The sequence below is a fragment of the Polyodon spathula genome, chromosome 4, assembly GCF_017654505.1.
Source record: "Polyodon spathula isolate WHYD16114869_AA chromosome 4, ASM1765450v1, whole genome shotgun sequence".
Lineage (NCBI taxonomy): Eukaryota > Metazoa > Chordata > Actinopteri > Acipenseriformes > Polyodontidae > Polyodon > Polyodon spathula.
This window is the reverse complement of record NC_054537.1, coordinates 61,582,650-61,598,166: the sequence shown is the minus strand read 5'-3', so window position 1 is coordinate 61,598,166 and position 15,517 is coordinate 61,582,650. Positions and strand designations below refer to the sequence as shown.

The window sequence follows — 15,517 nt, the reverse complement described above, 5'->3', positions numbered from 1 at the left end:
AACAAGTTATATTCAGAGACATTACTGCGACAGCACTAATTTAGTGATTAATTCAGGAGACAACAAATATAATGAGCAGAACCTGCATATGTATGGATTCCAGCAATGTTCACACCCTTTGCTTGGTATATGTGCACATTGATGTATTTGAAAATATATGTATCAGCAGAGTATACATCTTGGCTAATTATTATGATGTCAGCTTGAATCTCTGGTTCATAGTCAACTCGTCTGAAAACCAGGTTGACCCAAGCACTGTCAGGCGTAGGTCATCTCGGACCTAAGTGAAAAATATTTCATGGGCAATCTCTTCCAAACGAGTTACTTTACACAGTGACCTACGATTCTGTGAATTCAAATACACAAGTGTTTTTCACAATCTTCTTGCAACAAAAGCTGTTGATGTGCCTGATAAGTGTACATGTAAAGTAGAGGTGTGAAAGTGTTTTCTAATAAGGGGTTACTACAGTTCTTTTCCTACAAGTGGGACCAGTTGCGTTTTGGATTACTGCTTTTTGAACAGGTTGCATCAAAAAAGCATGTTTGTGTAAGATGATTTTAGCAATTCAAAGTTAAGTCCTTGTTTGTTTGTAAATGATCAGATGTTAACAAGTACGGTTGTTATTCTTGACTGACGTTTGATTTTTGTATAATCCTGTTAATTCAAAAGCCACACAGCAAAACACAGCATATATTGTTATTAATAGTAGCAGACGTAGTAGGGCTGAGAGACATGTAAAAAAATATGTATTATTCTTAAATGTATTCTGTATGGAAATTCTTTGTGCATTTAGTTTGGTTTTGGCATGAGTTTGTTGGTACTTGAATTTTTATATGACCCTTCTGTTAAATTTTGATAAGTTAAGCACTGGTTATAATGCATGTCCTAGAATATGTAAGTAATATCTCCTTCTTTTTTCACTTGTAGCTAGTCACTGCCTACCGAACGGTACAGAGAGATAAAGAAAAAGTTCAGGTAAGATGCATATAGTGAAAACTAGTGAAGTCAAGGCAAAGCATGCAAAGTCAGATTCTGATGGCAACATTTCTGTAATAGTTTGTTTGATGTGTTAGCACATGAATTCAGAACAGTATTATTCACTGGCAAAGCAGTTCCAGTACAGATGTATCCGTGCATGAAATTGCCCAGTGATGATTTTAACATCGCCAAATACACAAATCCCTACTAACGTTGCTTTTGCCTCAAAAATAAGGTGAAGTTATGGCCTGAAATGATGACTATCTGGCATTCTAAGAGTTCACTTTTTTTGAAAATTCCAGCCTTTACAACAGCTGATTTGTCCTTCATGTGTCTGCATGTTAGTTTAATGTATAGGACTTTCTTTGGACCTTGATATGGAGATTTTTAGCAATCAACTTAGAAAAGATATACTGTACTGTAGAGCAGTGGTGTGCAAACTTTTATATGTCACACCCTTTTCTTAGCATACATTTTGTTGCTCCCTCCCCCCACTGACATACACATTAAAATGCTTAACTTAACTTTATTTTACACGTTTTTTTTTTTTTTTTCCCCCCGGATTTAATGTAAATCAAATATTGTGCCCTCGATTTAACCCCCAAAAATCCAGATTTAGCTAAATAAAGAAATTGAGCTAAGTACACATTTTTTTTGAAATTTAGAAATTTGTACTTTGATTAATTTTATAAATGTTGAAAATACGTATCACAAATTCAACATTTAAAATCTGTCTATAATTTATTTTGTTTGTTGATTTATTATTTTTACAGCATTTAGATGACATGTTAAATCTGGGTTTCTGTAACAACTGTAAGTCACCTTGGATAAGGGCGTCTGCTAATAAATAAATAAATAAATAATAATAGAAAAATAAATCTGGGAATTTTTTTTTTTTTTTTTTTTTACACTTGGCGAGTCAACATTTACCTAACAGATAAAACCGGAAAACATTATCGTTCAGCCATTAAATCTGAAAAAGTAAATCTGGGTTTTCACAAATAAAATTAATTATTTTGGCAGCTAAATCTGAAGCTAACATGCAAATGAGCCCCCGCCTATTGACTCGTTTGATTTGGCATTGTGTCCCGCAGAGGCGCCCTTACACTCAGACAGCCAGTCTCTCCGCTTTCCCACCTTCTCTGCATACTAACATTTATGTTTTTTTGGTTAAATCTAGGAAACAATACACGAGTTACATTAAATCCGGGAACAAACACCTGTTCAGATATTACTGCTTTGCTTTTTATACTTGGCGTCCCATACATGGAAGCCGCCATTTCAGCTCTGTTCACTACAATTTCACTGACACTCGCCACTTGAAACATTAATTTCCACAAGTTCTAGAGTGATTGTCAACGGCTCATTTGAAAGGTAAGAACTTGGACTAATTAGCTGTCATTTATATATTTATTTTAAATTTTCTATCTTTTTTTTTTTTTTTTAGTCTGAATTGCCCCTTTAGTTATAGTTGCGCCCCACACTTTGCCCACCACTGCTTAGAGAGGTAGAAATTTAAGAAAGAGGGTGAATTGAACTATAACCGATGGGATAACCCACATATGCATTTTTTGAAGATTTTACAGTACTGAGGAACCCACTTGGAATGCATAATTAATTTTTTGGGATAATCCTGGAATTACTGTGGTGATTGATGCAATCCAGGGTGATTCACAAGTGCTGCTAAATGCTCTGAAAAATCAAGCTGTTGCTTATCCTGGGAATAATTAGCCAAGTTGGCAAATGTTTCAGCATTAGATACTTACAGTTTTAACTTTTGACTTTACCATGGAGTTTTTTAAAATATGGTTAAAAAGGCTAATTCACAGGGTCCACGAGTGCCTCACCTGGTAAATGCACAGCAGCATGGCAAGTCCTACAGTGCAGGTCCATGTCCTGCTGTGCGAAGTAGCTGGTCTTCGCTGGGGATTCCGAAGGGAGCATCGCATTGGCTCTGGTGTTCCTGTGGGTTAGGGAGGCAAAACAGTCAGGGGCTGTTTCTCCTCATAGCACCTCAGCGAACCCTGCTGGCCAGGCGCTCATTGAGGTTAAAAGCGGACACTTGCAAGGCTGACCTTTGTACTCCAGATGTCAGTAGCGCGCTGACATCCTCTCTCGAGTTCCTGGGTGTAAAAAGAGGAGGCTGGTTCGGTCGAAAAAGTGTGATTCACTTTAGAATTACATGAAATTGTGTTTATTGATGATCAAACAAAACATCCATCTCACCCAGTACTACAAACATTCATCTTGGATGGTAGAAGTCAAATTCAGACATTCTGTTTCATATATTATTTTTTATTTCTGTTTAGGCAATACTTGGTCAATGTCAAGACAAATCACTTCGCAGGATTGGGGAGCTGCGAGAGGTAAATGCTATATTACTAAGAAGTAAGCATGCTTGTAGTAGTAGTAGTAGCAGTAGCTTTAATTTTTTTAAGTTTCTTGCCTCGTATGATGAACTCCATGCACAGAGTGAACTCCTGTGCTGCTTGGTCAGGAGAAACAAACAAGGCCAGTTTCCAAAAGCAACTTTAACCTAACCAGAATCGTGAAACGGATGTAAGAGCAACATTTGCAAACTTGTGTTTCCCAAACACCATGAGTTCACATGTGGTTTACATGTTGCCTAAGCTCAACATCAGTTGGGGGTGCACCCTCTGGAGGGTAAGTACGTCACCTTCCTCTGCGTGCAAGCTGCATGTGATTTCATTGACACCAACGCTGGGGCTGTGGCTAGTGTTGTCACTGCAAGACATCCACACTCGCAGCAGGCACACAAACCAAATTGCTGGAATTGCACTGGTCTGAAGTATCCCCTGTCCCATATGAAGAAGGTGAGACAGGTGACCTTACCCTACTCTGCAGCTGTGGAAGTTTTGCAACAAGCAGTTGTCTTTTAGGCAACGGCTGATTTAATCACGTTTTTATAGGAAGGGCACAGCCGTTTTCAGTATGGCCAAGGATCCAGGCCCTATAGGTTCTCCTGCAGCTAGAAAAGGGAATTAGGTAAATTTCTGCTTACTGATATTCCTACCACCAATCTCATTTTCTGGCAGGCTGGTAGAATATAACAGCAGTTTTTTTAAAAGACATCAATCCATGCTCCACTTACATGCCATAGAATAGGCTCCTTATCCTTACAGAGGCAGGGTTTCTACTCAAGGTGTCTTGTATTCATAAAGGTGACGTGAAGTTCTGACCTATTCTAGACCTCGGGTTTGAACACTTGCATCCTTTCAGATAAATTCAAGATGGCTTCCCCTCTACCATCATCAAGGCAGTTCCAACCAAGGGACTGTTTGATTTTAAAGTAACTGAATGATTCTTCCACATACACAAGGTATGCAGTAAATACCTTTTTTCTCCAACTGGGGTTCCCTTTTGGGATTTCTCAATGGGGGGGGGGTCCCCAAGGGTGTTCATCGTGGTGATTGCTTCATCAGGAGGAGGGAGGGGAGGAACCTTGTGTCCCTGCTCAAGAAATCCTTCACTTAATTATAGGGCTAGGTAACAGGATCTTTTACAGCTAGTTACATGTCTTGAAGTTTAGTAGCAAGTATGGCCCCATGTAGGACGTGTATGCTCCGAATCTGCTATCATCTGTCAGTTCACTTTAAGATAGGGGCTAGGCTAACAGCAAAGTTTTCAGCAGTTCCTGTGCACTGGCAGTAGCAGTCTTCTTAGTAAGAGAAGCAAAACTACACATGAGAAATTACACCTTTCCAAATTTCTACCGTATCAAGGTTTCTGTGGAACCCCAACAGAAGCCAGATGGTGGCGACATTAACCTTGGATGACGATGGGATCTCTACGGCCTTTTACACCCCATCTGTATACGAAGACCTCCTTTCTGGTGCAGGGAGCACACTTATTGGAGGCTTGGTGACCACAACTAACACCTTCGCTTAAGTCATCTCGAGTTTCTAGCTATCTGTTGTGTGCTGAAAATATTTTGCCCAGTTTTAAAACAAGTGGATACATCAATCATTTGAGAGGCAAAAAGGAAATCTCAGTCCAGGCAGCCTACTTGCTGGACTCGAAAATAGCATCGCTGATCTACTCAGCAGTAGACCTATTCAGTGGAGAGCAGCCATGGTAAAATTTCGTGGTCTACCGGCCTACTGTATGCATACCTGCCACTATGCTAACAGTGCTCTGGTAAGTATGTTCAGACGAAGCAACTCTTGTCTTATAGCTCTTCTCTGGCTCAAGAAGTTCTGGATCTCGGGGATCCTGGAAATTGCACGAGCCAACCCCTGCACCTCCAGATGAGCAGCACTGTGCTCTCGCACATGATCACATCGTTGCAATCTCTGTTCGAACCCTGGCTACATGTAAGAAAAATTCTCAACTTGGCAAACAGCATTACTAGTGACAGTGATCTCAGCAAGAAGCCTCACAAAGTCAGGGCGACCCTGTCTCCAAATAGACACTTTCAAATTGGATCTCATCCTGCATCGAGTTCTGTTGCAGCCTTAGAAAAAAAAAACATTTTCAGAATCTGTCACGGGGTAAAACTATTAGGGCAAAACTAAAATCTGCCTAATACAGGACATATGCCACTCTACTACCTGGGCCTCCTTTGAAACTTTTATTAGAGTTGTAACTTGAGTGTGTCTTGCTCTACTTTTACGCAATGTGTATTGTCTGTGTCTTCCTCTACTAACATCTAACCTCTTGTCTTGATCGTGTAGTATGGTTCACTTTGAGTGTGGAGTTCGTCATATGTGGTAAGAAGACAAACTTTACCTGTAATGTTTTCTTCGTAGGATGATGAACTCCACACACACTGGCTTTCGTGCTGAAAACAATTATATCAATGATCTCTGGGTAAGATATCTGTCTGTTTTTCCTGACCAAGCAACATGGAGACTGGAGGTTCACTTTGTGTGTGGAGTTAATCATCCTGCGAAGAAACCATATTACAGGAAGCAGAGGAAGTGGAGGACAACCAGCTATTTTGCTGGTTATTTCGCTGTGCAGTAGGCAGTAGTCATTCTTAAATACACACGTTTCAGTGCCAATTCCATGAGTTCCCAGAAGGAGCTTACTGTTCAATGATGCGAGAGAAAGCCTCTAGGCATGAAGAACTGGCCTTGTGTTGTAGTTAATTATCAAACAGGATTGTGTCCTTTTCATAACCATAGGCATTTTCATAGTTGAGAGGAAAGTAATTATCTCGCAGTAAAACTCAGTATTATAAAACAAAAAGTTAAATTGCTTTTGTAGCAGAAAAGCATTAGTTATGAGTGCCTGGAGACTGAACATGTATGAGCGTACTCTGCTAGAAGTAATAATTAATGGCATATGAGTTCATCATTTGGATTTTGTGTAAATCCTTGAAAACCTGGCACTAAGTTTTAGAACGATGTTTAACTTCCTCTTGTACAGGAAATCCACTGCTGTCTTCATCCCAAAAAGAAAATTGGTTTGACCCCTTATTTATAAACAAATTGGGATATTTTCCAAAAGCAGATTAAAACAGGAGAAATAAATCTTCAAAGTGGGTTAGAAGAGGAGCTTTGTTATACGCTGCGGGAGTGTGTGTGCTACTTTAAGTTTCCTTTGTTCAGACCCATGGATTGTGGTTTTTAAAATGATCTCTCTGTGACTGGTAGGAGCTGCAGATGGACCAACAGGCTAAGAAGCATATACAGGAGGAGTTTGATGCTGCACTTGAGGAGAAAGATCAGTACATCACGGTTCTCCAGACTCAGGTAGAGGGTTTTGCCACTTTGGACAATACTTTGATTTCATCTTAGTTTAATTGAATTCGTAACCACTTTCTCTCCAGAGTGACACTAATCTGGAGGACAATTGCCCCAGATGAACAGAAGTAGCTACATTTTGTCAGTGTCTCTTTTTATATTTAAAATGGCTACAACTATGTGAAATGAGCGAACATTTTATTTATTTATTTTTGATTTCCTGGATAAACTCACTAAAATGTAATTCATTTCTGGAGATGCTCCAGAACCATTAATAGGTACAGGACTTGCATTTCAGTGTGCGATTTGCGGGAATCCCGCAAATTTTAGGTAGACCCCCCCCCCCCCCCCCCCCCCCTTTAGCTGAAGTGTCAATTTTTCACCGTTTTCTAATAATAAGTAAATAACCATGTGCAAATAATGTCCGAGATTTCAAATCTCACGCTTCAGGTGAGTAGAACAAGCTGTGTAGTACAGTAGTTGCTCTGTGCATTGATTGAATAAATTGTAAGCACAATTACAATACAGACAGTCTGATTGATTACGCTTTCTTGTTAAGCTACAATACATTTTTTTGTCAATAAACTTCAGCTTTAAAGTTTAATGTGTGTTTTATGAATCCACTTCAAAAAAAATAAAAACTGTAATCAAATTAATCTCAAAAGAAACAGTATGTGTAAACAGGTATATATACATACAAAACTGTAAAAATGAAAGTCGTTTTTAATTTAAAACTAAAGTAACATGTTTTCTCCTGCGTGTGTGTCACAGAATCCAGGTTGAGCTGCTGCTGCTTTGTAGTTTTCTGATCAAAATGTTTCTGCCGAAGCGCTGTAACAGCACTTCTTGATTCTTTAGCATAACGGTGTGCTGTGCTTTACTTTTTGAATTTGAAACATCCCTAATTCTAAAACGTATAATACAGTGGACTTACACTGCACCCTTTTTTCAGGCAAACTATTTATTTTGTATTTCACCATTTTGTAAATGTTAACTGCATTTCTTGATTCTTTAATGTAGTTGTGTGCTGTGACTTTTGAATTTTAAACATGCCTAATTCTAAACGTAATCTATCTAGCTAATGTTAAAAATATTACAGTAATATTGCTTGTTATTTCGCCCGTCTTGAGTCAACACCCCTCCAACACTTTTGCCTTAACGTCAACTCTACGACCCGGGGTGTTGACTCTGTAGAATCCGGTAGTAGATTTGGTTATATTGTTTACCGTCATGAGTTTGAGGATGACTTAATTGTGCAGCAGCTTCCTTAGTTAGGTAATGAGCAGGTAATATCTCTTCAGCCAAAGCAGCAGGCATGGTAATTAAGACTATACCATAATGGAAAACAGTAAATGTAATGCGCATTTTGTGCTAGAGAATGCAGGGATTCGAACCAGTTCTGAAAGTTTCAAGCGGCTGGTTTTAGTTTTGTTTAGTTCCGTTCCGGTTCGAACGAAATGAAATACCGGTTAGTACCGGTTCAGTTTTTTTTCTAGTCAAGTAGGCTGTTGGTGTTCATAGTTCTTCATTTTCTTGAATTAAATATTTGCTCCTTGTAAACATTTTTGAAGAATTATGGCAAGTGGTGAAATTTTGAGCATTTTCTCGCTAGGCAGTCTGCAGCAAGACAAGCTGAAAACCCAGCAATACAGTACATGACGTGAACCAGTGAGCACATTCATTCCAATTGTTTTATTGCCTCAGTCTTACTGTCAGGTCATCATACGCAAACTGCACACAAAGACAGAAAAGAAAACAGACTGATGAAACTTTGTTGATGGATGTCTCTCTTATGACCTGGGTGCAAGAGACCGAGACCTAACACTGAGAACGGAAAATGCACAAGAGAAACCTCAGATACTACACAGGTTTTGGGTGTGATATAAGCTCGAAGATCAAAAAGGGTCAGTTGCTCACAGACGCAGACTACTTGGCTTCAGCCTGTCGTCTCTCTCTGTGTCTCTACAACAAGGTACAAGCAAGGGCCCAATCTCACAGCTGCTGCTCGACAAAATGACAACCTCCCTCTATCGCAAGAATGTAAAGAAGTCGTCCATCTCCAGCCCCATCTGACACCTGCTCCAAACCAATCCATTTGCCCACCCACAGCACCGAGATAGCTAGAGCAGGAATAAGTCTGCTGTCTGTTAATTATCCCCCAAATCACGGCTTGCCCCCCTACCCTCCAATTACTGAGTTGTCCGCACCATGTGATAGGACTGCAGACTTGGCAGCGAAAGTGAGCGTAGAGGCATCGGGGTCGGTCAGCATCAATCGAAGGGACTCGGGCTCTCCTGTCGCTGATGGGGAAAATACTGGGGTGCGGCCTAACGGTGCCCCTGCATTAAAGTGTTCTGCCTCCGATACCCTTTCCCTATTCTATTTGCAAGCATAGGAAAGCAGTACACATGTTTTGACAGTATTCCAACTGTTTTGAGAATATATTTCCCTTGGGATTTACCAAGGTCAATATTTAAAGTCTTCTGTTCTTCAACACTATAAAAATGGGATTCCCTCAGTTGATTTTTTAAAATTTTCCAGCATAAATATCTTTGCCTGTCTTGGACAGCAGTGAAGTAAACAGCATTGTATGGCCATTTTTGTGTGTTTTAGGTGACCTTGCTGAAGCAAAGGTTACACGGTGGTCAGGGGAATGCTGACCAAACCCAGCTGACCACTGCAGAAAGACAGGAGGTAGAATCAGAGCCTCAAAGCTCCACACAGGAGCTTGGCACAGAAAACGCTAACCTGTCAGAAGGTAAGAGTATTCTAACAATTGAAGGTAAGAGTATTGTAAGACATGCAACAAAGAGATGGAATGTTCTTTACCTGTTGGGTTGTACTGAGAAGATATTAGCACTTCCATAACAACCCTAGACAGGGACTTTGGCACTGTGCCTTTCTTTTGAACAGAAGGCACAGACTACTTAGCCATAGGCATATTTGTAATTCATTTGTGCTCATTTACATTGTAGATCGCATTTGTGAATGTATTTCCAAAGGCATCCAAAGTAAGTTTACATAGGGATACATAGGAAATTGTCTTTGGGAAAGAAGTTTATGTGGGAAGCAGCATGTCAGAACTGGAGTTTGCATTTAAAATATGTACAGTAAAATACAATCAAAATTATTTTGTACAATCAAAATAGCATTTATGCATATAGGTCCTTTAGTAATGTTTTAAATCAAACATCTGTGTGTGGTGCAATTGTATACTTGATATGAAAATAAATTAAGTGTAAAAGTTCTGACATTTTGAACCAGTCCTATCCTCTCAATTTCTTTGTGATGGTATTTCCAGCAAAAACAAACAATTATTATAGAAAATGGTGTGCTAGCACCAGCTTTTGCTCACTCCCAACATTCATTGTATTCTTTAAAAAAAAAAAAAAAAAAACCTGTTTGCCAAGCAAGCTCTGATCAACATACTGTCTGCCAGTAGTGACAATTTCTACCTCTCTCCACTAGATGGCAACGGAGATGCTTCAAAGACTCTGGAGGTCTTGCAGCAGCGAGTGAGACGGCAGGAGAACCTGTTGCAGAAGTGCAAGGAGATGCTACGCACGCATAAGGAGCGCTCCACACAGCTCGGCAGCGAAAAGGAGGCACTACAAGAACAGCTTGAGGAGCGCCTCCAGGAGCTGGAGAAAATCAAGGTAGTGTCCTAGTGTTTGTATGAATTTGCTGCCACCACAGGCACTGCTGCTAATGCCTTGTACATCATTTTTGTTTTCCAAGCATTTTTTTTGTTTGTTTTTTTTATGTGAATTGTATGTAGTCTGTATCAATGTTAAATGTTGCATGGGAGTACTTGGTCTGCTCTTCTATTTAATACCACAGCTAACAAGACCCCACCTGTCTCGCATGCAGTAGTTTCCTATGCACAGCCATTAATGTAATATCAAGGCTAAGATGGGGTCTTTTTCCTGTAACAAAGGTTAATGCTAATAACATAGAAACAGCACTTTACCACATAATTGAGATAATTGTCATCCAGTAGTGAACCTGGAGTTAGCTATGTAAGTATGTAATTATCATTATCGGCTACTTTCACAGATTGGATCTAATCTTGGATTGCCTCACCTAAATTCACATTGAGTAGTCCAAGATTACTGCTAAACAGGGTCTGCAAAACCATCTGTAAATAAACTATGTGAAACTTAAACTAATGCTGCTGTATTTCGTCAGTGATTCTGTGTAATGGTTTTTGTCATAGTTGTGCATAAGTCCTTAATAAATCCAGATTACTTTAGGATCTAGACTCATCAAACTTAAGTCATTCGTAATTCTGCTACGTAGCTATTAAAAGCCCATTCACTCAGTCATAGATTAGATACTAATTAGTTATATATCGAATGATAGTACAAGACTCTATATTAAAATGGTCACCAATGTGACTAAAACATTTTTGGGCACTTGTGGGGGGTGGGGTGGGGGGGGGTATAGTATAAACAGATCAGTATGTCAAATAGGAATTTCCACATCCTTCTTGTTGCCAGGCAATGTAAAGTAAGGCAAATAAAGCAGCATTAGTCATTGAAAACCTGGAAATAACTTTGTGTTCAGGACACTCTGCATACAACTAAAAGTACCAACCCTCTGCCACAGTCACTAACAGTCAAGTAAAAAAAAGATTTTTTTAATTTTATTTATGATGTTTGCAGTCGTAGTTTTTCTAGCTGTCTTTTGGCTTAATCACTCACAGAGCCCATCTGTCTGTGAGCTGTCATGCTCCATTATCCCCCTCTGTTCCAGTGGGCTCACTTCCTGTTTTATGTTGTTCTAGACGTGTGCCTTGACTCTGCTGTTTGTTTGCTTGTTGAGTTTCATAAACAGAACAGGGTGCTAATGGAAGAGAGGGATTCTAAGGTCATTGGATTGTTGTTTTCCCAATTTTATTGCCATTTGTTCAGCGACCCTGCCACTAAGGAATTTTTATCTTTTGTCTAGAGCATCGCCCATGTGAAACTGTTTCTGTCAGTTTTGGTGTTATCATATGCGATCGTTTACACTAGCTGTCTGTCTGAGGCAGGAAGTAATTAAATAACAAACAACAGACACTCTGTGGCGCGCAGATACTTGTCATTATCTCTTCTGACACCTGCTCTTGTTTGTTTTCTTAAGGAACTCCACACTGCTGAAAAGACCAAACTAATCACTCAGCTCCGGGATGCCAAGAATTTGATTGAACAGCTAGAGCAAGATAAGGTGGGTTTAGTCTGTTTAAAGGAGAGAATGGGGGCTCCCAAGTGGAGTATCAGGTAAAGGCGCTCCATGTGGAGTGCAGGATGTGCCCTATAGCCTGGAGATCGCAGGTCCGAATCCAGTATATGTCATTGCCAACGGTTACCGGGGGTTCCTAGGGAGCGGTGCACAATTGGCCGAGCGCTACTTGACTAGGGAAGGCTTAGGTCAGCAGGGCAATCCACGGTTCACCACGCAGCAGCGACCCCAGTGGCTGATAGGGCACATGCAGGTCTGCAGTGGAGCCATTCAGATCTGTGTTGCCCTCCGGCACTATAAGTCTGGTGGCTTCGCTGTGGAGCTGCAGTGTGAAAAATGACGGCTTGGCAGGAACACGTTTTGAAGGAAGCGTGTTTCAGCCTCCATTTCCTGAGTCGCTGGGGGGTTGCAGCGGTGAACAGGGATGAAAAAAAATTGTAATAATTGGGCATTCCAAATTGGGGAGAAAACCGGGGTAAAAACCATTGGTGAGGATACATTTATTACATAATATTAATTAAGGTAATTAAAAAAGCATTTCATTTTCTCATTTCATGAATCCGTCAAAAAAGTAATTGAGGTAAGGTTGGATAGTACATACGACTTTATATATTTTGTTTAAATATAGCGGCTACAGCGTACGTAAATAAATATTGACATATATTTTGTTTAAATATAGTTGGTACAGCATAAGTAAGTAAATAAATAACAGAAAATGTTTTTGAAGTTCATACCACGTAGTTAGAAAAGTTTTTCTCCGTCTCCGTCTGGTTTGCTGAGTGCTGCACAATCCAGTTTATATCCCGTCCGTCATATTTGTTGTCGTCGAGTTGAATTTGTATGAATTTCAGAAAGTCAGAAAACAGTGACAGTGATGTTTTAATCACCACTTTAGTTATGGGAGCATGTTTATTATATATTTATTATAGCAACATGGACACTAATGTATATAAAAGGAAACTGTTGTTCAACAAAATTAATTCTATGATTTCAAACTTGGAATGCTGATTTTAATTCATGATTTTATTGTTTTATTGATTGGCGTTCCTTTCTTAGGGAATGGTCATTGCAGAAACCAAAAGGCAGATGCACGAGACTCTGGAGATGAAAGAGGAGGAAATTGCCCAGCTCCGCTCGAGAATCCTGCAGACTACAGCACTGCGCGAGGAGCTGCAGGAGCAGAAGGAGAAGTCGGAGAAAGACGGTAAGAAACTCTGTACTTCTCTCAATACCACATGCTTGATTATTGTTTTCCATTCCATTGTCCAGTTCAACTCTTGTTTGTCTTATAAAATATGATTTGAACAGTTCTTTTAATCTATTATTTGTGTGTCGTGTACTAGTTTAGTATTTCCTTCAATTATGCCAGTGTGCATTCTACATTCTGTTAACAATTTTTTTTTAATACGTAAGCTTTTTTCTTTCATTCTTTTGCATAATTTTTCCACACAGCTTTACACAAAAGCAAGGCAAACTTATTAGTTTTATTTTATAAGTTTAACCAGGATTTCTCACATGTTTCAAAGTACTACAGTGGTCCAGTAACTATTGCTTCTGATTTTATTATTTTTTAGTCCATATTTAGTATGTTTACTGTATAGCTCTACCCTTAAATATAATGGGTCAATTGCAACAAACATTCGGAGTTAGTAAGTATCAAGTGTACTAAGCTGTGGACTAGCTAGTACTTTCTTGAGGATCATCCCAAGCTCCGGATAAAGTTAGTTCCAATTGCAACGAACAAACAAGTTTGGCATCAGCTGATCCTCATGTTTAATACACAGCAGAGGATCAAGACTATTTCCAAACCTCATCTGCGTGGGTGCTTCTCACAGACCAATTGATTCCAGTTTGTTATTGTTCAAAAGATTTATGTGATTTTAAGCATTTGCATTTTTTTCTGCAAAAAAATGTATCAAAGCTGTAAATGTAATCAGATATGAAATAGTCATCCAAATATATAAAGGTGTAATATTCATTGTATTCATACCAAAGGAATAATGGCAGGCGGTCGTGCACAGAATTACTTGACAGAGCAGAAACTTTGTTTTGTCTAGCAATGCCATCAGCAACTGAGCGGAGCGTCCGCCTGTCCTTTTCCCCATGATGTACAGCCTAATTACATCGTTTATGCCCAGTTTGCTTGCCTTACTAGAAGGAGCTATTGAAGCGATAGCATTGGGGTTGTCACACAAGAATCTGTCCGAGGAACACCTGGTAAGATTCACTGCAGTTTAGTCAGAATATTGGCTATTAGTAAATGCAAACAGTAATGTTACATTAATGGGCCATTCTTCACAGGTGACATGCGGCATGAAGAGGACATACCCTGTGACAATTCCAATTTAATTTAATCATCTCATATCTACATTTATTATACATTTATTCTTTAAAAAAACAGTTAAATAGTGGAAGATTGAGCGTGCTGGCAGGTTATCAAAATAATAATTAAGAGCACAGCTGACCTTGCTGGCTTTAATTAGGTTTCTTGTTTTAACTCGAGTTAGTACTGTAACTCTTGTGCTTGGTCTAAAAAGTTTGGTGGTTTAATTTAGTACCGTATATCCAGAACATCTAGGGGGCAGCAGTCATCATTTGGAGTTTGTTGCAATTGGGAACCTTTTTTAATACGCACCTGGGGTATTTTGGTTCGTTGCAATTGCTGCCAACTGGCGTACTGGTTTAGTATAGTCCTGAAGTACTAACCACAGGGTCATGCGCAGCTTTTTGTTCATTGCAATTGACCCATAGTATGTTTACTGTATAGTATGTATGTGGTTTACAGAAGAGAAGGTAAGAGGAGAGCCAAAACAGTATAGCAGTAAACTATGAAACCACAAGACGTCCTAACATTCTTCCCATCTGTGATATACGTTAAATATTATTGTAAATTGTCACAGTATTAAAACATGCAAAGAAAAAAATAAGAAGTTGCTTTGATGATCATTGTTTTAATAAAATGCTGTCATATTGATTATTTAAATTGCACACTGATTATAGATATGTGTTTCATAGCCATGGGGTGCACCCAATTCTTACACACCATTTTATTTTTGTACATCCACGCATGCCAATAAGTGAATCATGGTGCCTTTCCCAAGCCTTGTATGAACAGGACTGGGGTAAGGGCTCTTTATTATTTCTGCAGCATAGGGGAATGCTTGCGCTAGGCTGTCCAAAATAAATGCTTTGTATCTCAGGCAATTTTTTATATGCATCCTTTTTTTTATTAAATTTTTTATATTAAAATTAGACTGATTTAAAAAGAAAAAAAAAGAAAATAGATATGTGAACATTGCTCAATAACGATTAAATTAAGAAGTTAAGATGACCAACACTAGAAGTAACATTCAAGACTGGTCATGATAACATTCCTGGAACTAAATCTGAGGATAAATAGATCATCTTTTATTCTTTCAATTATAAATCTGTTATTTGTTCAAATGTTCTCTTTCATTGCTTTGATTTTGTTGGTGCTTATTATGAATATATGGTTACTCATTAGTTATTTATGGCATTGTTTTTCAAACGTGTTATTCTTTGTTACTTAGTTACTAATAGTTAAACCTTAAAATGTGTTATCCCCCTCTTATGTACAGTACTGTGA

At 39.0% G+C, this 15,517-nt stretch overlaps 1 protein-coding gene across 7 annotated transcripts in view; it reads left to right on the top strand.

Annotated features, from left to right (window-relative positions):
* LOC121314706 (golgin subfamily A member 4-like) overlaps positions 1–15,517 on the top strand; it is a 91,750-nt gene that overhangs the window by 16,805 nt on the left and 59,428 nt on the right. For all 7 annotated transcript variants that reach the window (XM_041248252.1, XM_041248249.1, XM_041248250.1 and 4 more), the window contains 7 exons: positions 929–976; positions 3,289–3,345; positions 6,598–6,696; positions 9,301–9,445; positions 10,156–10,343; positions 11,812–11,895; positions 12,967–13,114. In XM_041248252.1, coding sequence (XP_041104186.1) covers positions 929–976; positions 3,289–3,345; positions 6,598–6,696; positions 9,301–9,445; positions 10,156–10,343; positions 11,812–11,895; positions 12,967–13,114 — 769 coding nt within the window. The remainder of the gene's footprint in view (positions 1–928; positions 977–3,288; positions 3,346–6,597; positions 6,697–9,300; positions 9,446–10,155; positions 10,344–11,811; positions 11,896–12,966; positions 13,115–15,517) is intronic.